Here is a 26791-nt window from a genome sequence, read left to right on the forward strand (position 1 = left end):
TTATTTTTAAAGGGAACCTCGGACTTAAAGACTTATAGGCCTAATAAGCCACAATTGTTCTCTTTTACTAAATTATGTTGTTAGAAACACATAAAAATTGCCATTGATTAAAAATATGTAATATTTAGTACATGTTTTGACCTAGTGAGGGCGCCAAGTTTTTATACCTGCAATGGACGCTCGGGATGATGACGTAGATTGTCACTGTCACTTGACGAATACTACCAGGTTACTGCAATTCCTCCTACGCAGGCGAGTACTTACTATTTTTGTTTTTAATGAGTCTTTTATTACCTTTGCATTGCATCAAAATGCCATATTTTTCAGACTACAAGTCGCACCTGAGTATAAGTCGCACCAGCCATAAAATGCCCAACGAAGAGAAAAAAAAACATATATAAGTCGCACCGGAGTACAAGTCGCATTTTTGGGGGAAATTTACTTGATAAAATCCAACACATAGAACAGACATGTCATCTTCAAAGGCAATTTAATTAGTGCTGCAACAATTAATCGATTAACTCGAGTATTCGGTCAATAAAAAATATTCGAATTAAATTTTGCTGCATCGAGTATTCGTTGAATTAAAATGGCGTTGTAATGATTAATTTTGCAAAGTGTTTGTATTTAGTTTTATTGATTTGGGCGGATACACTGCCCTGCAGTCTGCCTCGTTTAACACGGCTGAATCCAGCTGCTCCATGTTAAGACCAACGTATGCCAAGTTTTTGTTTGAGCTAATGTTCTTCTTAATGCATTCATTGTTTTGTTTATAGGTATATTCAGCTGTTTTCTGTAGGATTATTAGGAATATGTGTCTGAACCATTTGTTAAGAGCATTGTAAAAAAAAAAAAAAAAAAATTAGCGTTTTATAGCATTTAAGCTAGCGGACGTTTGCTATGTAAGTTAGCCAATTGTTCTTTTGTTGTACATAGAACCTTGTTCATTTTTTTTTTTTTATACCGTTTGAGGCTCAGCTCAGGTGTTTTAATTTTTCATGTTACTTATCTGATTACTTGATTATTCGAACTAACTAGTTCATTGATTAATCGACTACTAAAATAATCGGTAGCTGCAGCCCTAAATTTAATATAAAAATAGAGAACAACAACCTGAATAAATGTACAGTGTACAGTGCATGAACAATGAAATGCGAATAAACTGTCCGCACCAGGACGCTACGGCTCGGTCCTGGCTATTCAGCGGGCTAAACTACCAAATGACGATGCTGGACGTCTGTATAATTTGCTGAATCAATTTCGTCCTCGATACCAAAAAGGGTCGCATCAGCGTAAATAAATGATAATTAGGTGCTATTACAGCAATGACAAAAACGGTTAGCATGCGTTCGCTAGCATTAGCACTACGTTCAAACAACCACACAACTGGCTCCAAGTGTCCGATCGCGGGTGGAAAACACAAAAACAACAGAAAAGATGACACACAAAGGCGTTGCCTCTGTAGAGATATTTTACAAGCATAAACAATGAACGTAGGTTCGCAGCCGTGTTTCTCTCTCGCCAACTCGCCCACTCACTCAGAGCTACGTAGCTGTCGGTCTTCTTCTGGCGTGTGAGCGCTCTTCTTTACGTAAACAAGTGCGAGTGCGCCCCCACGTGGGCGTGAAAGTGCCACAAACTAAAAGCATGCATTTCAATATAAAAAAGTCAATAATACAATTGAACACACATTGCCAAAGGCAGAACGCAAAAGTGGCCATAGCTATTAAGAGTTATTCAGATAACTATAGCATAAAGAACATGCTAACAAGTTTACCAAACCATCAGTGTCACTCCAAAACAAAATAAGATGTGAAATGATATCATAATGTGTTAATAATTTCACAGATAAGTCGCTCCTGAGTATAAGTCGCACCCCCAGCCAAACTATGAAAAAAAACTGCGACTTATAGTCCGAAAAATACGGTATTTTTTGCATGTGTTTCCCTCTCATAATTTCAAGCATTTTGTTTTCTTGTGGTAGCTTTAAAGCAGATTGTTGATCAGTTCACCACATTAGTCACATAGCATATTTAAACCACCCTTATTTGATATTACTACGTTTAAGTGTTTTCTTAAGGCATCTTTAGTATGTTGTGTCTGTATGTATCTAAACAAATCAAGCTGAAAGCGCACGGTAGTACTTTGGGTGTATAATTCGCCTCTCGTAGCACGTTTTGTCGGTGTAGAACATTCTAGCAGAACACCGTTTTTTTTCCTACTCTCGTCTAGTCTCATTCCGTCTTTCCTGTTCAATTTGCTTTTGCTGCTCGTTTTGTGAAATATCGACAGTGCTGTCATGCTCATTAACGTTCCTCTCTTGTTCAAATTGAAAAGGTTGTTCATGTCGCTAGAGTCATACTCTGGAAGCCTGGCAGCGTAACCATGTGAGGCCACCGCCCTATAACGTAAACAACAATGGCGACCTACTAGTTAAACTAATTTTACAAATTGGATAAAAACAAAAACATCAAGAAGGGTTTCAATATCAAATTATTTAAACTCATAATAACGTTGATCTTTTAAGAACTAAAAGTCTTTCTATCAATGGATCCCTTTAAAAAGACACTATATTTAAAACAAGGAGCTTAGTGGTGCTGTCTTACCTGTTGTTTCACCAGTTCCTTGTCTAGCAGGTTTATTCGAAGCAGGATGGCTTGTTTTTGCTCCCGCAGTTCTTCTAGTGTTGTTCGCTGTTCCATGAGATCACTGGACAACTTCCTCAGAGCTTCTAGATGTTCCCTTGTGCTTTCAGTGTCAGCCCTGCACAAATGCAAAAATTAGCCAACTTTATAATTTACATTAACAATTGGTAAAGAGATAACAGTGATGAAGGTACCTAGCGAGATAGTCCCACTCCCTGGACACTTGATGGAAAAGCTCCTCGACAGCAGTCACACTCTCCTGATACTCGCCGCTGCGCTGCATGTCCTCCCCTCGCTCTGCCTCCAGTTCCTCAGCACGCAGGCCAATTTCCATCCAGATTCTGCGCAGCTTCCTCACATCATCAAGGGCGGCGGACTCCTCTCCGTCTGTCAGTCGACTGATGGCCTCGATTAAGCGGCTCACCTCTGACTGCCTTTCCCTCACTTGCTGAAGGAACTCCTGGAAGAATATGATTAGGAAACCTATTTTAGCTTTATGTGTTTTACTTGGCTGATAAAATATGATGTGCCAAAAGCACTATTTAAGCGAGCAAATTAGAATTTGGGGAAACCTTTTATCAGTTTACCAGTGAAGAGGTCAGCTCTACTTTTTGGAAAATTTCATAGAAACACCAGTTGCAGAGATGACAAAACCTCGATTTGAAAAAGTCCCTCATACATCATCAGGTGGCACAAGACGGTACAAGCATTCACCACTGTACTTAACCCTTTCATGCATGAACTATGACTTTAAATGTTTAAATTATATTAATATTGGACATGGGTCTTAAACTTGCGGCCAAGGAGCAAATTGCTGAGATAATATTTTGTGGTCGCCGTATCCGTTTTCCTCTTTTGCTAACTACCACAAAACATAGTCCGTCATGTGATTAGGGCTAGCAATGAATGAGCTAAGTTAATATTAACCTTTGAATAGATATTACCTGAAGTGACCACTGTCCTTGAAAGGGTTAATTTTACAGTGTATCACAAAAGTGAGTACACCCCTCGCATTTCTGCAGATATTTAAGTATATCCTTTCATGGGACAACAATGACAAAATTACACTTTGACACAATGAAAAGTAGTCTGTGTGCAGCTTATACAATAGAGTTCCATTTACTTTCCCCTCAAAATAACTCAAAATGTAGCTGATGGGGGAAAATATTACGTGCCCTAACATTAGCACATTCACCCTGGGTCCCATAGTTAGAAGGGAATCTCACGAGATATACCATAGTACATAGTTTTATTACACGCCTGGGTCCCATAGTTACACGCCTGGGTCCCATAGCTAGAAGGGAATCTCACGAGATAACTTGTTTTGCACCCATAATATTTACCATATGTTGCATCTGTTGCAGCACAGCTCATTCGTCCCATGTGAAAAGCCCTTTTTCAAGAGGGCTGAACCAAAACTAGCTTTAATGTTTGTCATTGGGCAGGGCCGCACCGCTCGGAGACGGAGGTTGGCCTCTCCGCCTCTGCGGGGCGCGTCCCTACATAAACTGGACATTTCCGGGCGACCCGTGAAGTCCGCCAGTGGGTCACGTACGGATCGCCTGGCGCTTGGTCCTTCGCCGCCTTACCGGAGCGTTGGCTCCCGCTCATTTATCACAGTAAGCGATTTTCATTGCTAAAGGAACACCTGGTTGTGCTGTAACGGTAGCGCGGGGATTCTGGGATTGACAAACTCAAATCTAGCGTCATCGTTGCCATTTGTTTTGATACTTGTTTGCTTGCTCTTGTGGGATTATAATCAATAAATCTCATTTATTCAGCATTTTCTAATCAATAAACAATGTCTATTTTGCAAACGTATGCCTGTTACTGACTCACTGCGAACCTGGAAATTTCAGAAAACAGTAGCCATTAATATCTAAACCCCTGGAAACAAAAGTGAGTACACCCCTTAGAAACTACGTACATCACTAAATGTCCAAATTGAGTACTGCTTGTCATTTTCCCTCCAAAATGTCATGTGACTCGTTACAGGAGTGCTGTCAGCATTGCTGCAGGGATTGAAGAGGTGGTGGGTCAGCCTGTAGTGCTCAGACCATACGCCGCACTCTACATCAAATTGGTGTGCATGGCTGTCACCCCAGGAGGAAGCCTCTTCTGAAGACGGTACACAAGAAAGCCCGCCCGTCTCATCAGACCATAGCACATGGTTCTAGTAATCCATGTGCTTTGTTGACATGTCTTCAGCAAACTGTTTGTGGGCTTTTTTGTGCACTGTCTTCAGTAGAGGCTTACTCCTGGGGTGACCAATACGACTTAGGCGTCGTAAAGTCAAAATTACGTAATGGTCTGTCGTAACCTGAGGACTGCTATTGCTATTGATATTGATGGCTTAGAACTGTTTTAAAAAAATAAAAATAAAAAGTACGGTGTTCCATATGGCTTGGTAATGGGTCCACAGAGTTTGAAATTGTTATGTCTTTCACTGCAAGCTTTAAGAGTTAACAAGACAATTTGAATTCAGTAGCAGTCAATAGCAAAGAATACATTAATTTCACAATGACTTGCTGAACCAGAAATAGACAACTAAATGGTAGTTATCTGTAAATCAAAATGCACACCTGTGCTTTGTCCAGCTGGTTCTGTGCAATTCTGGGCTCAAGCTCTGCAGGACACCTAGTGAGAGTCTCAAGTTGTTGTTCCGTTTCTCTCAGCCGCACCTCCAGTTCTGCCTTATGCTTCTCAATGCCCCTCCAGTTCTCCGCAACCTCCTCGCAGATCAACATGCGCTCCTCAATCTATGTACAAAACAGGACATTAAATGAAACATGGTATGTATATGTATATATACAGTCATGTGAAAAAAAATATGACATCCCATTAAATATTCAGTTCTTTATTGGGAAATGTTCACATATCAATGTATGATCTTGTCTTTCTTCTCCTGTGGAAAAGAAAGTGATTCAATTGCAGGTAAACAACAAAAATTAATGTTGTTTCACTCATTAAACCAAATATATCAACAAAAATGCATATTCTAGCTGAGGAAAAAGTTAGGACACCGTACCACCTAATAGCTAGTGTTACCCCCTTTGGCTGAAATAACTTCAGTGACACTTTTTGTAGGCATCTACCAGTATTTGACGTCGGTCTAAAGAAAGTTTGCCCCACTCCTCAATGCAGAATACTTTCAGCGGTGAAATGTTTGAGGGGTTTCATGCATGTACAGCCCACAGCATCTCAATGGGATTAAGATCTGGGCTTTGACCCAGCCATTCCAGGACTCTCCATTTCTTCCTTTTCAGCCAGTCCTTGTTGGGTTTACTGGTATGTTTTGGGTCATTGTCATGTTGCAGGGTCCAGTTTCGCTTCAGCTGTAATATTTTAGAGATGATGGCACATGTTCCTCAAGCACCCTCTAATAAACGATAGAATTCTTGGTGGATTCTATGATGGTGAGCTGGCCAGGTCCTGCTGAAGCAAAGCATCCCCAAACCATGACACTTCCCCCTCCACGCTTCACAGTTGGTACGAGGTTCTTTTCCTGGAATAAAGTATTTGGTTTACGCCAAACATGTCCTCTGTTTTGGTGTCCAAATAATTAAATTTTAGATTAATCTGTCCAAAGAACATTATCCCAGAAGTCTTGGACTTTGTCTACATTCATTCTGGCAAACTTCAGTCTGGCCTTCATGTTCTTCTTAGAGAGCAAAGGTTTCCTCCTTGCACACCTCCCATGAAGGTTAAACTTCTCTTTCTCTCTTCAGTCTCTTTCTAATTGTAGAGGCATGCATTTTCACATCAGTAGCAAGAGCCTGCTGTAGGTCCCGTGATGACATTTTCGGGTTTTTGGAGACTTCTTTTAGCATTTTGCGGTCTGCTCTCGGGGTGAACTTGCTTGGATGGCCAGACCTGGGCATGTTGGCAGTTGTTTTGAATGTCCTCCACTTGTAGACTATTTTCCGGACAGTGGAATGGCTGATTTTATGTTCTTTTGAGATCTTTTGAAATCCCTTAACAGACCCATAAGCATCTACAGTCTTCTTTCTGAAGGCCTCAGACAGCTCCTTTGATCTCACCATGGTGTTTCCTCTCACTTCAACAGTCAGGGGCACACCAAACTAAATGTGAGGTTTAAATATAGCAAGCCTCCTTCAAAACACTGAGTAATGATGTCTTAATCTTGTGCACTGGATGTGATACACCTGTGTGTGATTTTAGCCATTTTAAGTGGGGTTGAATGTCGGGGTGTTCTAATTTATTCAACAGAAATTGCATTTATTTTAGATTACATTTTACTAAAAGTTATTTAAATTTTTTTTTTTTTTTTCTTTTTCCAGTTTTAATTATTTGTTGTATTACTTGAATGTCTCAAGATTGTTAAAATTGATATTAAATATCCATATGACCAAATATGTTAGAAAACACACAGGCTTCCATAGGGTGTCCTAATTTTTTCACATGACTGTACATAAAAATATAATTTTTTTTTGGGGTTGTCAGGTGTTTATTCCATTTTGAAGAAAAATGTGAACGCTTACATGTAGTTTGACCTGCTGGATGCTTGAAGCCACTTCTTGCACCTCGAGAAGTGAAAGATCACATGAAGAGCATGCGAGTTGGAGGTAAGTGCTAGCTTGCTCCTGGAGGGCCCGCTCTTGCTTCACCTAGAACCACAAAGTCAATGGCTACTCAAGCATGATGCTACCTCCTAAAAAACTTTGCTTATTCATTCATTTGTCAATTAATCCTTTAATGCCTGAATTTACATTTAGCAATTAAACATAATGCATTGGAGGAATGCATAAGTCCATGAAAATAGTACTCATAATAATAGTTAATATTCATACATTCTTTCATTAGCCCTTCCCAGTCAAAACGGATTGGACGTTTATCAGTGTCAATGGCAGCTGTGAAAGAATTTTATTCATGCTTAAAACACAACCATTATACATCATATTTTGTATGCTTTTGTTATGCTTGCATGAGAACACTGTAGCATGGAGCATCATTGTTATATTAACCTGTTTGAGTGTGCCTTCCCATAGCCTTGACTATTGTAGACTGTATCAAAATATGCCCAAATATGGACTGTTATGTTCCTGTGTTTTCCAAAATGCCCTGAATGAATACAATGGGCGACTGTGGCTTATCAGACTGAGCTCATCATCGTTCTAGCCAGAGCCAGTGTTCAAGGTCATAACTTGAGGTGTTTTTCCCCTACTAGAGATGTTTTTTTTTTAACTTGAGATGTTTTTACCAGGATATGCTATAGTAAGTTTCGGTTTTGTTTCTATGATGTCAACCCATAAATAGAGGCATGCCCTGTATTTCTCTTATGTCCACATGCGGAGAGGACGCTTTGTGTGTGGCTCTGCGTCTGTACCCGAGAGGTCTTGTTCATAAAGCCTTCGAAGCAAGCAATCCATGGTTGGGGTCTGATTCATTTCTCATCGAGCTATCGAGTTGACACTTGTCTTGGAGTTCAAAATTGAATTTCCCTGACAGCAGCAAATGATTAAAATGTAAATTCAAGCATTAAGAGACGTACAATATGTGCCTTACCTGCTGTAGTGCTTCCTCCAGCCCGAGAGGGGTCAGCGCAGGAGGTTCTGGCTCCCGGGACACAGTCGTCAGCCAAGTTTTGCACTGCTGCAAGGTGTCTTGGAGGCTTACATGTCTTTGTAGCTCATGGTCCAGGCTCTGATATACCTGGAAACATTTCTCAACATATTAGAATTGTTGTCTGTGGGCTCACGCATCATTACATGATAAAAACACGAAAGGTGGTCATGAAGCATCGTTTTTGACAGGTGTTGAATGTGGAGGTGTCCGTATCCTCCAAACAGCTAGATTGACAATGTTAATAAAGAAAAAAAGATAGGGAGAGTGAGTGTATTGGCATATTGCCCAGAGTTTTTTGGCAAAAGCTCTAAAGCCGGCATGGTGGCAAGTGGCAGGCAGGATATTAGAGCTTACGTCGGGAACGCAGTTGGCAGATAAAATGGTTGGGGAGGGGTACAAATTGAGGAGAAGCCAGCAGTGTAGCTAGATCACACAATGCCAGATTGGTGCCGACAAAAAAAATAACGGCGGTAGCGGCGTCTGGGGAGGTCAGTAATGATGACAGAGAGGAAGTTGCCAAAACGGCAGAATGGCGCTGGATTAGGGAGTGCCGAACAGTGGCCGTTATTTGGCGCAGGCAAGAAAACCGTGTTGTTGACAGAGGATATACGGAGATTAATATGTCCAGATTGAGTTAGCCCCTTTGGCTGGAGGGTCCCGCCTAAATGCGGCTGCTGTCAGACGCTGACGCGCCCCCTACGCTGGCGGTGAAGGAGCGTCGTCAAGAGACGGTTTAGGTGCCACATTGGGTTAGGATTAAGTGCTTGTTTTGGCATCTTCACTGAATGATGCTATGTTGGTTGAGTGTGACTGCGCATTTTTGGCTTCATTTGGCATGTAGTCATAAAAAGTCTACACACCCCTGTTCAAGTGCTAGAACTTTTTGACCCGACTAAATCAAATATTGAGAATATTCTTACAGAGTGTAAATATAAACAGAGATCATGTGGTTTCACAAGTGTGCACACTCATATAAACTGCACTTAACTTGTATATAGTGCCATTGAATTTAAAATACAAGAGAAAAAAAAAAAAAAAAAGCAAAACAGCAGCAGAATTCTAAGAAATATGCCGAATGCGGTTTCTGTACAACATAAATCCAGAGCTCTAATAACGCTTTGCTTATCCGTAATAAACTGTTTCAGAATGTGGAATGAATGCCAGGAAAAAAGGTCATGGATATACAGTCTCTCTATCTGTCTGAGTTAAAGCCCTCTGCCGTCCTACTCACCCTCTGTGCCGTGCTGCAGATGGCAGAGTAGCTGTCTCTGGTGCCTTGCTGGTGCGTGTGGACCTGCTGTCTCAGCCGACTCTGCACGCGCTCGTCGCAGCCGTGCACCAGGTGGTCCCCGCGCTGCTTCAAGCCTGCCAAGCGATCCTCAAAGCCCGCAATCTCCTCCATGATGGCCTGCAGAGGACAAAAGAGGACGACGGGACTGGTGTGACGGCGCAATGTCAGGATGTTTAATGACAAGGGGGTCATGACAGATTGACGGCACACGAGGTGGTCTCGCGAGCTATTAGCTTGAGGGGAAGGTTGAAGGACACAAACTGTATGTACAGTGCTACCTTGATTTAGGGCATTGTGTCAAAGTCATTTCTGTCACGAGCCAAATAGTAGTTGTTGTTTCCTTCAGAGGGCCATTATGTCTGCCAACTAGGGCTGCAGCGATTAATTGACTAAACCACAACTAATCAATTATCTAATGAAATGACAAATATTTGGCTCGTGAGTGAACCATTTCGACATTGTTGAAATAAACGTTGTCCAAACCCTTTCTTTGACCATAGACTTCACCATCAGTTGACTACACAGCTCCTACAGACATTGCGCCACGCCTTCCCAGAGGGAGCCGACCCAGGCAGAGTGTTGAGGTGGCTTTCATTGTGATAAACTCAAATACAGGATGCATTCAAATGCCGGATTTAGGTGGAAAAAAAAAAAGTTTTACTGCATACAGTGGACAGGAGTGCCTCAAGACTGATTTGGTCAAGGATTCAAGGTAATTATTATATAAAATAGCACCACACATGCACGTTGAAACGTTGTGGAAAAAATGCATGGGAAAAAATTAGCGTTACTTTAGCTTGAAATATTTACGTAAAATGAATAATAACTGCCAGTTTTTTTTTTTTTTTTTTTTTTTGCTTTTAACCAAGAATCTAGACAGTTGTGCGTTCATATCTATAGAAATTCCGGGACGTACGCATTTATTTACAGGAATTTTCAACTTAAAAAACTCTTTATTTTGTGATGGCCGCCATGTTGTTTTTTTTCTCTCCATACACAATAGTGTAATTTTATTTAACAATTTATTACAATATGTATATACAGTGGGGAGAACAAGTATTTGATACACTGCCAATGGGGTTTCCCATTGACTGTGTATCAAATACTTGTTCTCCCCACTGTATGTGTGTGTGTATATATATATATATATATATATATATATATATATATATATATATATATATATATATATATATATATATATATATATATATATATATATATATATATATATATATATATATATATATATATATATATACGGTACTGACACCTGCCTAAAACTTTTGCACAGTACTGTATATATATTTTTTTTTTATTAGGATCATGGAAGCTTCCACTTGGAGAAAATATATACATACAGTATATCCTGTATATACATAATATGATAAAAATATACAGTACTGTGCAAAAGTTTTAGGCAGGTGTCCTGCCTAAAACATTTGCACAGTACTGTATATATATACAGTGGGGAGAACAAGTATTTGATACACTGCCAATGGGTTTTCCCATTGGCAGTGTATCAAATACTTGTTCTCCCTACTGTATATATGGCGGAAAACACAGACAAGGCTGGAATAGCAGTTTCTGCCCTTGCAACCCTCTTTAAGACATCTAGACCCCTAAGGTCGTCTGGAACCGGTCTTCTGCATGTTCCAAGAACAAGAACCAAGCAGGGTGAGGCAACATTTAGTTATTATGCTCCTCACCTCTGGAACAAGTTACCCGAACGTCTGAAGTATGCTCAAACTGTTAGCTCTTTTAAATCAGGGCTAAAAACACTTTTGTTTAGCACTGCATATCTATAACTGTCTATATATTTCAATCTACCTGCTTTCTATTCCTCTTGTTTTTATCTCCATTGCTGATTTCAATTATTATTATTGGTAGTAGTTTTTGTTTTTGTTTTATTTTTATTTTATTTATTTATTTTTATTCTGTGATTAAATGCGATCTTTTGTCTTCGTTTCTACGTTGTGTTGATTTAAATGTGATTTTTATGATCTTCATGTGATGTAAAGCACTTTGAATTGCCTTGTGTTGAATTGTGCTATATAAATAAATTTGCCTTGCCTTGCCTTGCCTTTAAAATAAACTGCTGTATTTTAACCCAAAAGAACTGTTGTGTTTGATAGAACAATATATCTATATGCTGCCATAGCAGCAGATTCATGGTGCATTAAGCCCCCGAAATATTTTTAATTTGTCCGTTTTACCCTGAAAACCCCCGTTTACAGATGTCGCGCAACCGCTTTTGTTTCAACCCAGCCATAAAACGAAGGTTATTAATTATTTATTATTCAAAATGTCTGTCGTTTTTAGCTTAGTATCAATAAATGACATCTCATATTTTGTTTAAAAAAAGAAAACGACAAAAAAAATTTCATTCACATATTTTAAACTTTTAAACAAATTCTGTCACAATGAGAAAAAATGGCGTCTGTAAAAAAAAAAGTCACAGATATCTACCTCATAACGATCGCTTAATTGTACTTTTTTTTTGTTACTGTCACATTTTCTCCGATATGTTAGATGATAAATAATCTTAATAACAAACCAAAAAAAAAAGAATAGAAAAAAACATTTAAAAGGGAAAATGAAAAAGAAAATCTCGACCACTCCTTGATTTCTTCACACCTGTGTCTTGACACTCAGTGATACATGCTACATGGAGTTTTTGGATCGAAACAAGGTAAGTAGGTGATAAAATCTCCTTCAAGTCATGGCGTCTGTTATTCTGCTCTCACCTCCAGATGGGGTTTTGCTGTTTAAAAATCATTAAAAAAAAATTTTTTTTTAAATCCCTCCTGTTCCAAATTTTTCTTCCCTGAGAAAATTGAGGTTTTAAGCTTTCCAATGATGTATCACACATGCATATTGGACAATTTTGAAAGTTGGCTAAATCTGGGGTCAATTTCAGGTCACCTGAGTGTTTTCCGCCATATATATAATTTTTAAAAAATTATACTTTGGGGAAAAAACATGTCTTTTATGTATCTCTTTCCAATGCTAAATCTGAATACATTTAACACACACACACAAACAAAATGGGGGGTTGGGGGTGGGGGCTAGGGCGCTACTTCGCAGTTTTTCCACTTATCACGGCGGGTTCTGGGCCCCATTAACCGTGAAAAACTAGGGATCACTGTATATGAATAAAATAGGCCATTCATTGAAGGTGTACCTTATACTCCGATACGCCATATAGTGCAGAAGATATGTTAATTCAAAAAGTAGGAAAAACATGAAATATTATTTTATTTCTCTTTGTATATTTATTTAATTTTTTAATAAAAAGAGGAAAAATATAGTTCTATTCATTTATCATTTTATTTTTTATTTCATTTAAACTAAAATATCTGGAATCTCTAATACTTGATCTTTCATTGAAGCCTAAAGAAATTGTCCTCAAATTAATTTTAACCAAAAATGAGGGTCGATGCAGATGATTTCGTGGGCTACACAAAGTAACATGGTAGGCCGGATTTGCTCCCCGGGTCGCGGGTTTGACACCTGTGTTTTATTCACTCATGACTTCTTTTTAAAGACACATGCAAAAATTTGACATATGAATGCACTCCCATCAATATGTGAGTTTTGAAAGTCTCACCTTTTACTTATCGCTGAAGGGTCAACTGGGCATGGCATTAAAAAACTCAAGCCTTGTTTATGTCACACTTTTTCACTATTTTATTACGTGTCACTTATTGTGAATATACTGGGGACTAGTGTGCGATAGACAAAGTTCCGAAGTCTGGTCACCTTGTGCCGAGCCAGCTGTTGTGTAGCTGCCTCGAGGCTGCGGCTCACGCTGGGGTCGGGTGTCACCATCCTGCTGGACATCTGCAGCAACCAGCGCTCTACCTCCTGGAGCTCGTTGTGGTACGCTTCCTGCTCCCTCACCTGATTCTCCAGATGTGCCACGTGAGCCTAATAACCACACATTATCCAAATAGCCAGTCACGCTGTCAAACAATGATCACGATTCATTTTTTGTGGTCATACCGTAGCCATGTTAGAGAGGTCGGTGTAGTCCTTTTGCAGTCTATTCATTTTGTCCCGGATAGAGGGGTAGTGGACGGATGCCAGGAGAGCGTCGCCTTTCTCCACTACTGACCTGATGGAGCCGTCGTGGGACTGAACCATCTGCACAACAGCCTTGAGGGCAAACAACACAGTAAATGGTCTTTACACGCCTTTAGAACTCACTCAATTGCTACACCAGAGCTGTGACTGATCAGGCATTTACTGAAAACACAAAAGAATTGGTTCGACACTAACACAGCAACAGGGCAATTAGGAAGTTCACCTTGTACTTGGCCAGCTGCACTCTCCGTTGGTAAAGCTCAGCCTTGGGCTCCGGTGCGGAGAACAGCAAAGCCTTTGTTTCTACCAACCACTGGGACTGAGCCTTATAGCGCTCCTGGAACTCCTTAGCCAGCAGCGAGGCACGCTCCAGAAAGCTGTGCTCTGTCCTCAGCCAGCCCGCAAGCTCCTCCAGCTGGGAAAGTCGTGCTTCGACCTCTCCTCCTAGACTCTCGGCTCCGGCCTCGTTCAGGAAGTTGGCGGCCTGTTCGGCCTTTTCCCTCAGTGACTTCAGTAAACTGTGACCATGGTGGAGTTCGAACTGAAGACTCTGGGTGAGAGAATTAGTGTTCAGAATATTCCCCTGCTTTCTTTGCAATTAGTGATGGAACTTTAGCTAGTACAGTCTTTTTCCGACTACAGGTCGCACTGCAGTAAAAGACACTTAGGCCAAAAAATTCTCATTAAAGAGAAGAGATTTTTGGGGAATATTATTTTATCAGAGAGATTAAATTAGGGCTGCAGCTATCGATTATTTTAGTAGTCGATTAATCGATGAACTAGTTAGGTCGAATAATCGAGTTATCGGATAAGGAACATGAAAAATTAAAATACCTGGGATGAGCCTCAAACGGTATAAAAAATCAAAGGATCTATGTACGACAAAAGAACAATTGGCTAACTTATATGTCAAAAGTCCGCTAGCTTAAATGCTATAAAATGCTAATGTTTTTTTTTTTCCACAACGCTTTTAACAAATGGTTCAGACTCATATTCCCACAAAAAAACGACTAAATGTACCTATAAAGTAAATTACGAATGCATTAAAAAACATTAGCCCAAACAAAAACTTAGTTTACGTTGGTCTTAACAGGGGGCAGTTGGATTCAGCCATGTGAAATGAGGCAGACCAGAGGGCATTGTATCCACCCTAATCAAGAAAACTAAATGTAAACACTTTAAAAATAAAACATTACAACGCCACTTTAATTAAACGAATACTCAAAGCACCAAAATTTTTTCGAATATTTTTTCTAATCGAATACTCGGACGCACGGCGGATTTTCTTGTGAGAAAAACCAATATGGGTCCCAACAAGGTTATTACAGGTGGTCAAAAAAGGAAAATGGTGACGCTTACTATTGAAATTAAAAAGGAAATTATCAAAAAATTTGAGCACAGCGTGCCTGTCTGTGCACTGGCTCAACAATACAGCCAGAATTTGTCTATGATCTCGACGGTCCTCCTCCGACCTGCGTTTGCCAGTCTTTATAAGTTAATGTGACAATTATTATTGTAACATCAGCAAAGAATGCAATGAATTAAATTCGTATGTAGAGGTATCACTGTAGTAAAAACAATCAAATGCAGAATGGGCTAAATAGGCATATGATAATGTGACAAATAACCAGAGGTGAGTAGTAACGCGTTACATGTACTCCGTTACATTTACTTGAGCAACTTTTTGAGAAAAATATACTCTTAAGAGTAGTTTTACTAAGCCATACTTTTTACTTTTACTTGAGTAGATTTGTGAAGAAAAAACGGGACTCTTACTCTGCTACTTTGGGCTACACAAGAGTTGTTACATTTTCCCTCTTTATTCTACATGTTATTGTATTTTTTTTTTATCAGTGATGCCAAGAGCAGCTCTACCAATTTCACTAATGAGACGTCGCAACAATAATCACATGACTCAATTATACCAATTAGACGCAAGCTTGCCGTTCTATGATCATGCCAGCCTGTTCAATCACATGGTGTCTATAAAGCACCGTAAAAAATGAAGTATTTGACATACAGCGCTGCCCTCAACATGATTTGAAAGCGCAGATTTTAACTTCTCTCCTAATTTTTGGGGCACTGATTGACCACAGAAAACCGGATGTATGATCCTTTTAACTCCATAATTGTAATTGTGAATGTGAATGTTGCACATCACGTTGATGTGACTGCCCTTCTATTCAAACTAGGAACTATTTTCTCCACTAGAGGGCACTCATGCTTTTTGGACGAATAATGCTTCATTTCTGTCTTTTTTTTCTCTCGCCGGAATTCAATGTTTTTTTCTCTCTCTTTGGCTTAATGTCATTATGGAATGGGTTATTGTAGAGTATCATTATAACAACAGTTCATATGGATAACTTTGTGCTCAGAAAAAAATACCATTGCTTAAAAAAAAAAAATCAAACAAAAATGTAAGCAGTTCCTCACAATGCTACTTATTACTTGAGTATTCTTTTCACCAAATACTGTACTTTTTTACTTTTACTTGAGCACATTTTTTGGATGACTACTTTTACTTGAGTGATATTATTTTGAAGTAACGCTAATCTTGATTAATTTGGTTAATTTTAAAATTAAAATTGAAAAAATTAACTTGGTTAATTTTTGGCTACTCTAGCCACCTCTGCATATAACTTACAACATATAAATTATTCAGATAACTACAGCCCTAATAACACTGGATAACTTGTTTCCAAATCTTTCAACCTCACTCCAAATCTACCTTTCATTTTCAGTACCACTTTTAAACATCTCCGCCGAAATATGTAAGTCGCACCTGAGTATAAGTTTACGTTTACGTTACAATTTACGTACACAGTGATCTCTCGTTTTTTTGCGGTTAATGGGGACCAGAACCCGCCGCGATAAGTGAAAAACCGCAAAGTATCGCACCTCCGCCCCAGAAAAACAAACAAACACTTTTTTTAGGATTTTGTTTTGTTTTGTTTTGTGTGTGTGTTCAATGTATTTATTCCGATTTAGCATTGGAAAGAGATACAGACAAAACATGTTTTTTACCTTTTTTCCCAAAGTATAACAAAAAAATATTTTAATAAATGTTTTTTTAAACACTTCAAATGTAATAATTATGATTTTTTAAACATGTTACTGTCCCACCGAACTATTTGAGTCCACTCACTCCACTCCACTGCTAACTTACACACAATGAGTTGCCACAACAACTGTTTAACAAGTTAAACAATGCTGCGATTTAAAGCTTTGGCTTACAAGCATCTGTGGCAAGATCAAATCCAAATATCTTTCAACAACATTAGCTTTAAAAAACAACTCCAGTACACGGCCTGACGAACAAAGAGCAGGGAAAGGGAAGGAGGGAGCGAGAGTGAGACTGCGCGATCGGCTCGGGACCGCTCATCGGTATTATTTTTTTTTTATTGAAAAAAATCTGAGATGGACTGAGGGCGTGAAGTTTGAAGCGCAAAGTAGTGATGGCTCACTGTACTCCAGAAAATCACATTTTCAACACTTTATTCAATCGGAACATTAACAGATAATGATTTCCAAAATTTGCGATGTTAAACTTGATTTGGGAGGGTATTTAATACGTTTTCTTCGTCCCACTCCCTTTCAGGCATTTTTGTTTGTTGTGTTATTTGTAGGGCTGTCAAACGATCAAAATTCTTAATCGAGTTAATTACAGCTTAAAAATTAATCAATCGTAATTAATCGCAATTAATCGCAATTCAAACCATCTATAAAATATGCCATATTTTTCTGTAAATTATATATATATTCTTTCAAATAAATTGTTGGAATGGAAAGGTAAGACACAAGATGGATATATACATTCAACATATGGTACATAAGGACTATATTTGTTTATTATAACAATAAATCAACAAGATGGCATTAACATTATTAACATTCTGTTAAAGCGATCCATGGATAGAAAGACTTATAGTTCATAAAAGATGTTAGTACAAGTTATAGAAATTTATATTAAAACCCCTCTTAATGTTTTCGTTTTAATAAAATTTGTAAAATTTTCAATCAAAAAATAAAGTAAAATTTTCAATCAAAAAATAAACTAGTAGCCCGCCATTGTTGATGTCAATAATTACTTACACAATGCTCATGGGTGCTGAAGCCTATAAAATCAGTTGCACCCAAGCGCCAGCAGAGGGCGGCAAAACTCCATAAAACACAATTAACAAGTGGGCATTTCACTCTACTGACATTTAAATCTGTCTGAGTGGGACATGTGCGTTAATTGCGTCAAATATGTTAACGTGATTAATTTATAAAATTAATTACCGCCCGTTAACGCGATAATTTTGACAGCTCTAGTTATTTGTGATGTAAACCAGTTAAAAATGCTGAACTGTACTTGTCAAAACGAATGCAACTGCCTGAAATGAAATGAATTAAAAAAAAAAAAAAAAATCCGAGGCTCGCATGAGTAACCCCAATTTACACTGCTTTATGTTACAAAGTGTAGTAAGTACGCTATTATTTAACTCATTCACTGCTAGCCTGTCCCAATTCACATGGATTGGATGTCTATCACTAGCATTGAAAGATGATCTTTTCAAAACAAAAACAGACTCTTTCTGTAAAACTTATTTCCCCAAACACTTGAATGAATTCTGAATCAACCTCAATGGTAAACTAACAGGAGGTGGGCTTTGGTATTGATCCAGATGATGGCTTGACGTCTAAGCTCCTATGAGCACCATTCTTCTAAAATCTCAGCGTGGGACATCAGAAGATATACTCATCTTATCCCCCTTTTTTTTTTAGGTTGGCATTGAAAAATCTCAGTCCTTCACCGCGTGGCGGTGTTTGAAGGGCTTTGTAGACTTCAGATAGGTCGACACCTCCACGGCAAGGAGACGCGTAGGGTCCGAGGAGGTCGTCGTGTGTCGGATGCACAGTGAATAATATGAAAGGAGGACCCAATTATAAAAGCCCTTAACGGGGAGGAAGAGCTGCGGGTGTTTCCAGGGTAACAGCAACACAAACTCGATGGGGCGCCATCTAGGTTTCATCATGGCTCTATTACTGCGTGAGTGAAGCTCTGCGATACGAGATGTCTCCAGCTATCTGTGTTAACTATATGTTGTGCCTGCCTGCACACGTCCATGTTTATGTCTTCCCGAGACGGCCCGTCTTTGCAGTGACACACCTGTGCTCCCATCTTTACAGCCTTAATAAGACAGCCAACACTTGGTTTGCGTTAATAAGACCTGAACACAAACAATCGAAAAGAGCGTAATTGCCAGTTAAGGTCGAGTTCAGCCGGCACTGTCGTATAATGCTCACTCGGCTTTCGAGTTAACCTGCCGCTGTCTGACCCGCCTACGTTATTTTGTCCATATGGTGCGTTTAGGATCCACGCTGATTCATTAATGCCTGATAAAGTAGCAGACATTACGGTCTGCTGAAGATTATTTATGAGGGACTGCACACTGGGCGCCCTTTAGGCTCTTAAACGCTCCTCCATCATGCAAACATTAATTATTCAAAGTATACCCCTTGTTTGTGTGACAAGTATTCTGTCAAATTTATCAGTAGTTACCGTAATCCAATCCTGTATTACTACATTAAATATTGAAACACATAAGGAGTTGTCAAAATGGTTATATTTAAGAACAGGGATGTGTTTATTAATGTGTTAATATTAGGGGTGTCCCGATCGCATATTTTGCACCCAAGTTCGAGTCATGTGATTTTGAGAATCTGCCGATACAAAGTCCTGATCCGATACAATTTTTTTTTTATTTTATTTTTTTTTAACTTTTACGTTATGTTAATAAAAGGAAATTTCAAGTTGCCACGGAGGAGTATTTCTTCACAATTAGCATGTGTTGAAATTGTCTGTCACTTTGCACAGAATACTGACACTGTGCTGCCAGTGTGTTCCCAGAGAGCCTGACCAGTTGTCAAAGAGTTTCTCACGATCAGTACGTACAGTGTATCACAAAAGTGAGTACACCCCTCGCATTTCTGCAGATATTTAAGCATATCTTTTCATGGGACGACACTGACAAAATTACACTTTGACACAATAAAAAGTGTGCAGCGTCTGTGTGCAGCGTTATTTTAAGGGGAAAATAAATTAACTCAAAATATAGCCACTAATATCTAAACCCCTGGCAACAAAAGTGAGTACACCCCTTAGAAACTACGTACATCCCTAAATGTCCAAATTGAGTACTGCATTTTCCCTCCAAAATGTCATGTGACACATTAAAGGAGTTCTGTCAGCATTGCTGTAGAGACTGAAGAGGTGGGGGTCAGCCTGTTAGTGCTCAGACCATACGCCACACTCTACATCAAATTGGTGTGCATGGCTGTCACCCCAGGAGGAAGCCTCTTCTGAAGACGGTACACAAGAAAGCCCGCAAACAGTCTGCTGAAGACATGTCGACAAAGCACATGGATTACTGAAACCATGTCCTATGGTCTGATGAGACGGGCAGTCTGCTAGCTTAAATGCTATAAAGTGCTAAAGCTTTTTTTACAATGCTCTTAACAAATGGTTCAGACACATATTCCCACAAAAAACGGCTAAAAATATCAATATACTAAATTATGAATGCATTAAAAAAAACATTAGCTCAAACAAAAACTTAGCTTACGTTGGTCTTAACAGGTAGCAGTTGGATTCAGCCATGTGTAAAGAGCCAGACCAGAGGGCAGTGTATCCACCCTATTCAATAAAATTAAATGCAAACTCTTTCATAATAAACCATTAAAACCCTACTTTAATTAAACGAATACTCGAAGAAACAAAATTTAATTTGAATATTTTTTTCTAATCGAATACTCGAGTTAATCTATTATTCGTTGCAGCACTAGTTCTTTGCAAGTGGAGCAGCACCATTATTCCACTTACTTTTGACCATACACATGCCCTTGACAGCTCCAAGTCAACCTCAACCAAAGTACAAATCCTAGTAATCACCCTTGGCACTGCTATCGACTCCTACACTCAGTATCAATGTGTAATCATCGCAGTTCAATGAGCAGCCCTGCAGTGCTCACTGCAGGAGAATGACTAAGTTGGTGGAAGGAAACATGTCAGAAGCTCTCCATTGATCCGGGACGAGAGTAACTGGCGGGTTCATAACACGCACCGTGTGGCGTAAATAGTTAAGAAAATGCACAGGCTAGTTTGCCCAAGCTGCTCTGTGGCTACTTTGGACACCAGAGCAGCGTGTTGAGGCAGAAAGAGAGCTACACCACATCAATTACAGAGTCTGAGCCAGCAGGCACCCGACACCCGATGCCTCTTCTTTATCCTCGTCATCACAGCAGGGCATCTTTCACCCTCTTTCCAAAAGAGAGCCTGCTTTGTCTTCATAATGACAAGGGATCGATACGCACCTTCTGATCATGGAAGCAATTTTTAATGTAGGAGGGCTGCTTGTCAAAAATTGCCATTTGGGCAGAAAGGCATAAAAGAAAATGTGGAAAAGGAAGAAAAAAAAGCCTGGACAGCAGACATTTTTCATGGCCAGGCATGCTGAAGCTGCCCAAAAAATGTGTTAACTAAGCTAATATTATGTGCTGCTATGTTGCTTCGTGCTCCAAATCTTCCCGCCAAGAATTTGGCAACAGAATATTTTAAAGACTAAGGCCACCTACACATTGAACATCAAAGCTTGAAAGCCTGCCGAATACTAAAAAAAAAACAAACAAAAAAACACTCCTCTTCAATATTGATACCTAACTCATTCACTCCCATTGAAAGTGATAGACATCAAATCTTGGGAGTCCTCATGAAAGACAATTAGCACAATGCAATAAAATATTGGACTTTTACCACCAAATCCATAGAATATTGTAAATTGACCAATGTTTACAGTGGTATGAAAAAGTATCTGAACCTTTTGCCATTTCTCACATTCCTGCATAAAATCACCATCAAATGTAATGTGATGTAATCTTTGTCAAAATCACACAGATGTAAAAATAGTACCTGCTTTAACTAAAACCACCCAAACATGTATAGGTTTTCATATTTTAATGAGGATAGCATGTAAACAATGACAGAAGGGGGAAAAATAAGTGAAACATCTGCCTAAGGAGACTTAAAGAGCAATTGAAACCATTTTTTACCAAACAATTTAAGTCAGTTGTGTGTGCTCAATCACTGATGAGTGGTTTAAAGCTGCCCTGCCCACACCTAAAACACACACCTGGGAAGAATGGTCTTGATGAGAAGCATTGTCTGATGTGCATCATGGCTCGGTCAAACGAGCTGTCCGAAGACCTGCGATCAAGGACTGTTGATTTGTATAAAGCTGGGAAAGGTTACAAAACCATACATAAAAGTCTGGATGTTCATCACTCGAGAGTCAGAGAAGTTGTCTACAAATGGAAAGAGTTCGGCACTGTTGCTTCTCTCCCAAGGAGTGGCTATCCACCAAAGATGACGCCAAGAGTTCAGCAGAATACTTAAAGAGGTAGAAAAAGAACCCTAGTGTGTCTACTAAAAACTTACAGAAATCACTGGCACAGTCCAATATATCCGTGCACACATTAACTAAATGTAAAACTATGGCCAAGAATGTTGTTCACTCCACGGAGGAAGCCACTGCTGTCTAAAAAAAACATTGCTGCTCGTTTAATGTTCGCAAAAAGGCACTTGGACACTCCACAGATGTTATGGCAAAATATTTTGTGGACTGATGATACCAAAGTTGAATTGTTTGGGAGTAACACATAACGTCATGTGTGGAGGAAAAATGAAACAGCTCACCAACATCAACACCTTATCCCCACCTTTAAGCATGGTGGAGCGAGCATCATGATTGGGGGCTGTTTTGCTACCTCAGGGACTGGACAACTTGCAATCATTAATGGAAGAATGAAATCATAAGTTTATCAGGAAGTTTTGCAGAAAAACCTGAGGCCGTCTGTCAGAATACACGTTCTGGAGTGGCCAAGTCAAAGTCCAGACTTGAACCCCGTTAAGATGCTGTGGCATGAACTAAAGACAGCGATTCATGCCAGAAAAATATGGAATCTGACTGAACTACAGCGGTTTTGTAGAGAACAATGGGCCAAGATTAGTCCTGATCGATGTGCCAGACTGATCTGTAGCAACAGAAAGTGTCTGGTTAAAGTTATTGCTGCCAAGGGGGGGGGCTACATGGAATATTAAATGTGATGGTTCACTTACTTATTTTTCCCCCTTCTGTCATTGTTTGCCCTCTATCCTCATTAAAATATGAACACCTGTAATGTTTGGGTGGTTTTGGTTAAAGGGTATGAAACGGCAAAGGGGGTATGAGACATCAATAGAACCGTTATGTGCCAAGATAACGAATATTGATAAAGTTAACAAAAAAATCAATCCAATTAATGAGCAATTATCGAAAATAGATCGAAAATGACGAACATTTCCGAAAGTGTTCCGGAAACAGCCGAATGGGGCGGGGATGTCACTACAAGTGAATGAAAGACGAGGCGGAGCCAGGTGCCATTGTTTTTTATCGACGAGAGAGTAGCGTTCGGGTTCGTTTGACCAAAACATCACTAAAATGGTTCAAAACTGCTGTGCTATGTGGTGTACAAATAGCTATTTATCGAAATATAGTATCCATGAGTTCCCGAACGCGAAAAAAAAAAAGCTGGACTACGCAGACCATGGGTAAAGAGGGCTAATTTTCTAGACACAGCCTCCGGCACGATTTTCTGCGGTGCGCATTTTCCACCTTAAAGCTTCTCGAACTATGGACAAGTCGGGTTTTGCTAAAAGATTGCTGCTCAAAGGAGATGCGGTGCCTACAATACACGTGCAGCCACCTAAATGTCCCGAGATATCAAGAAAGAGGACGATGACTGGCAAAGGAGGCTAAGGTTAAGCAAAGGAGGGGAGCAGCCAAGCTCGAAATGGCCAGAGTGAGTACTCTTTTATGATAAAAAAAATATCACGCATTGGATACAGGACTGGACACATGTATAAATTATCGCTCGTAATATATATAGAACAAATCCTCTGATCCCATTCATATTTGTGTCTGTTGGCAGAGCGAAAAGCTATGATAGCGCAATAAATGATAATTATTCTATGCATTACTTTATTTTGCGGTCATGGTGTATCAGCTTCACAAAAAGAAATGCAAAACAAATCATTGGTGTTTCCCACACGATCTGCTGCCGGTGTTTCATCAGTGTCATTGCTCCCCTCAATGACTGTTTCATTACGCTGCATTAGCGTTCGTTTGGGGTCCAATTGGTAACCTAAAACACCGATTAAAGCTTCGTAACTCTCCTCGTCACCATTAGATGAACATTCGTTACGTCCTTCTACGTCGGATTCGTCGCTGAAACTAGAAACGAAATTGTCTGCCATCATCGCCGCCATTCAGTATTAAAGCACTGAGCCTTTTTCTTGTTGAAGAAACACCCTTCACTGTCAATTCTGAATTCTCTTTTATTGACAACGAGAGGTGTTTCTTCATGAGGGAACCTGGAATATGTGCAGGACGAACACAATGCAACAGCATAAACAGCTCAAAACACCCCTAATTCTCCCCTCACTAGAAGGAATTATATTGATGCAAACAGGCACTGCCCCCCTAGTGGCCGGTGGCACTCTCTTCACTTGTAGTGACGTCACGCACACAATCTGCCAGATCTCGGGCGCCGGTCGTTTTAGCTTGACAATCGAGCCAAATTTCTCTCATTTTCTTGTGTGTAATTACACGAAGTGGCATGATATGAATACAAAAGGCATGCGTTTATGGATAAATGATGGAATATTAACATTTTCCCAGGGCATGACATACTCTTTAAAGCAGACACTGTTTTTTCATCTGTGTGATTTTGACATAGATCAGATCACATTTGATGGTGATTTTATGCAGAAATGTGAGAAATTCCAAAAGGTTCTAATACTTTTTCATACCACTGTATACGCTGATGGTAAAATATGTGAAATTGAAAATAAAACAATTGAATCCTGCATTATTTAAAAAGAAAAAAAAAACATACCTTACACTCAGATGAATGTGTAAGATGTGTTAAATAAGGTCCACACACTCCATATTCTCATAGTACTTCATGAGAGCAGTACCTCTAATTTCTTCAGCTTTTTCTCCAAGGCATTGCGGTCCAGTGGTTCCGATGTATCAGTGACTTCTGTGAAGCTTTTCTGCGTCGAGCCGAGCCACTCGGTGAATGACGCGCAAAGGTTTTCGGCCTCCTGAAGGCTCCTCAGCTCCTCCTGCAATTGCTTGATGGTCTCCTGTAAGAGCATGGACAACAGCATCAATATTTCTGTCGCTTTTAAACATGAATTCATCGAGGTGGTTATAATTGATTAAAAATAATGTCCTATTTTCTTGCTGAGTGTGTATTATCACCAAATTGGCATAGTCCTTGTAGACGCTACAATATGTGCTCGTCTGTCAATATTGACTAGTAATAGTTGGAAACCTTTATTTATTTTTGGAGTATTCTTTTTAAAAATTTTACAAACAAAAATATTTTGAGCAAACGTCGACTAAAACTAGATAAAATTACTTGAGTTTTTGTTAACAAAAATGAGATAAAGACCTTTTGAGATGACTAATATGGGGCGCCGTTTGTAAAGCAGCACATGCTCAAAATTACGACATTTTCTCACATTTAGCGCCACACAGTGTTTAAAATGGTGTGAAATTTTTAGAGTCACTTTTTTTTTGCACATTTACAACATTATTTAGGAACTTAAATATTTATTTAAAAAAAAAAATAAAGATTTGGACCTGATTGTTTAAATCCAAAACTACCGTAAATATTTAATTTAAATCTTGAATTTATATCCTATATCCTAAATGCTAAATCTGGAAACGGTTGGAACTAAATAAGCTCACAAATAAACTGTCAAAATATGCTGCTCTGTTTTTTAAACTGCGACATTATATCCCACTATCTGCACTTCTCACCCTGTATAAATCTTTATTTGAACCACATTTACAATATTGTAATATCATATGGTGCAACACATTTCCAACCTATCTAAAATTGCTTGAAACCCAACAGAAAAAAGTTATACGTGCCATAACATGGTCTGGGTTCAATGCTCCAACTAAATTAATATTTCACCAACACCACCTTCTGAGGCTAAAAGAACACAACTACTTTCAAAATGCTTGCATAATGAATCAGGTCATCCATGAACTAAACCATAAATTAAGTGATTTCATACCAATCAGTACACCTCAGCACACATATACTACCAGAAGAAAAAATCACATCACTGGAAAAAGCAGAAGTCTGCATTGTATGCAGAGGACCACAGATCTGGAATGAACTGGACAAAACACTGAAAATGTCACACTCCATCTGCATTTTTAAGAAAAAACTGAAAGCTCACCTCCTTGCAATGTACAGTGCTGCTCAAAAGTTTGTGAACCCCCTCAACATTTTGGAATTTTCTATTATTTCAACCTGATTTCCTAATCAATTAATTCAGTAGGTTTTTTTTTGTTTTTTTAACAGTTGTGTTGTCGAGACTAAATTAAAAATAGTTTTCATCAACTGATGTAGGTGCAAAATTGAACTGTTTGGTCACAACCAAAACCGCCATGTCTGGCGAAAAGTCAACACTGCATACCACCAAAAGAACCTTCTCCCAACAGTGAAGCATGGAGGTGGGAATGTCAAGATCTGGGCTTGCTTTTCATCCTCAGGACCTGGACAACTCCACATAGTCCAGGGAATCATGAATTCTGAGGAATATTGTCAAATCCTAGAACATAACCTGACGCCATCTGTTTTGAAGTTAAAGCTTGGCAGAAGGTGGATCATGCAACATGATAATGATCCAAAGCATTCCAGCAATACAACCAAGGAATGGCTGAAAAAGAAGAAGATTCGTGTTCTGGACTGGCCCAGTCAAAGTCCTGACCTAAATCCCATTGAAATGCCGTGGCGGGACCTGAAGCGAGCAGTTCATGCCAGACGCCCATCAAACCTCTCTCAACTGACTGCGTTCTGTAAGGAAGAATGGGCAAAAATCCCCCAAAGTAGATGTGAGAGGCTGATTAGTCACTACAGAAACCGTTTGGTTGAGGTAATCTCTGCAAAAGGAGGCACAATATCCTATTAACTGAAGGGGTTCACATACTTTTGCACACATGATATCTGAGTTTTTCTTAAATCAACCACTTTTGTTAAATAAAGAATGACAATATAACTATTTCTTTTGTTTCAGTCC

The 26791-nt window shown here is 39.3% G+C and overlaps 1 protein-coding gene across 10 annotated transcripts in view; it reads right to left on the bottom strand.

The window, feature by feature from the left end:
• syne1a (spectrin repeat containing, nuclear envelope 1a) overlaps positions 1 to 26791 on the bottom strand; it is a 273050-nt gene that overhangs the window by 111574 nt on the left and 134685 nt on the right. For all 10 annotated transcript variants that reach the window (XM_057822040.1, XM_057822039.1, XM_057822043.1 and 7 more), the window contains 10 exons: positions 24665 to 24835; positions 13832 to 14158; positions 13528 to 13680; positions 13285 to 13452; positions 9463 to 9639; positions 8172 to 8318; positions 7148 to 7273; positions 5228 to 5404; positions 2840 to 3105; positions 2607 to 2763 (listed from right to left, as the gene is read on the bottom strand). In XM_057822040.1, the coding sequence (XP_057678023.1) occupies positions 2607 to 2763; positions 2840 to 3105; positions 5228 to 5404; positions 7148 to 7273; positions 8172 to 8318; positions 9463 to 9639; positions 13285 to 13452; positions 13528 to 13680; positions 13832 to 14158; positions 24665 to 24835 (1869 nt within the window). The remainder of the gene's footprint in view (positions 1 to 2606; positions 2764 to 2839; positions 3106 to 5227; positions 5405 to 7147; positions 7274 to 8171; positions 8319 to 9462; positions 9640 to 13284; positions 13453 to 13527; positions 13681 to 13831; positions 14159 to 24664; positions 24836 to 26791) is intronic.

Source organism: Corythoichthys intestinalis, chromosome 19, assembly GCF_030265065.1.
Source record: "Corythoichthys intestinalis isolate RoL2023-P3 chromosome 19, ASM3026506v1, whole genome shotgun sequence".
In the NCBI taxonomy this organism is placed as follows: Eukaryota; Metazoa; Chordata; class Actinopteri; order Syngnathiformes; family Syngnathidae; genus Corythoichthys; species Corythoichthys intestinalis.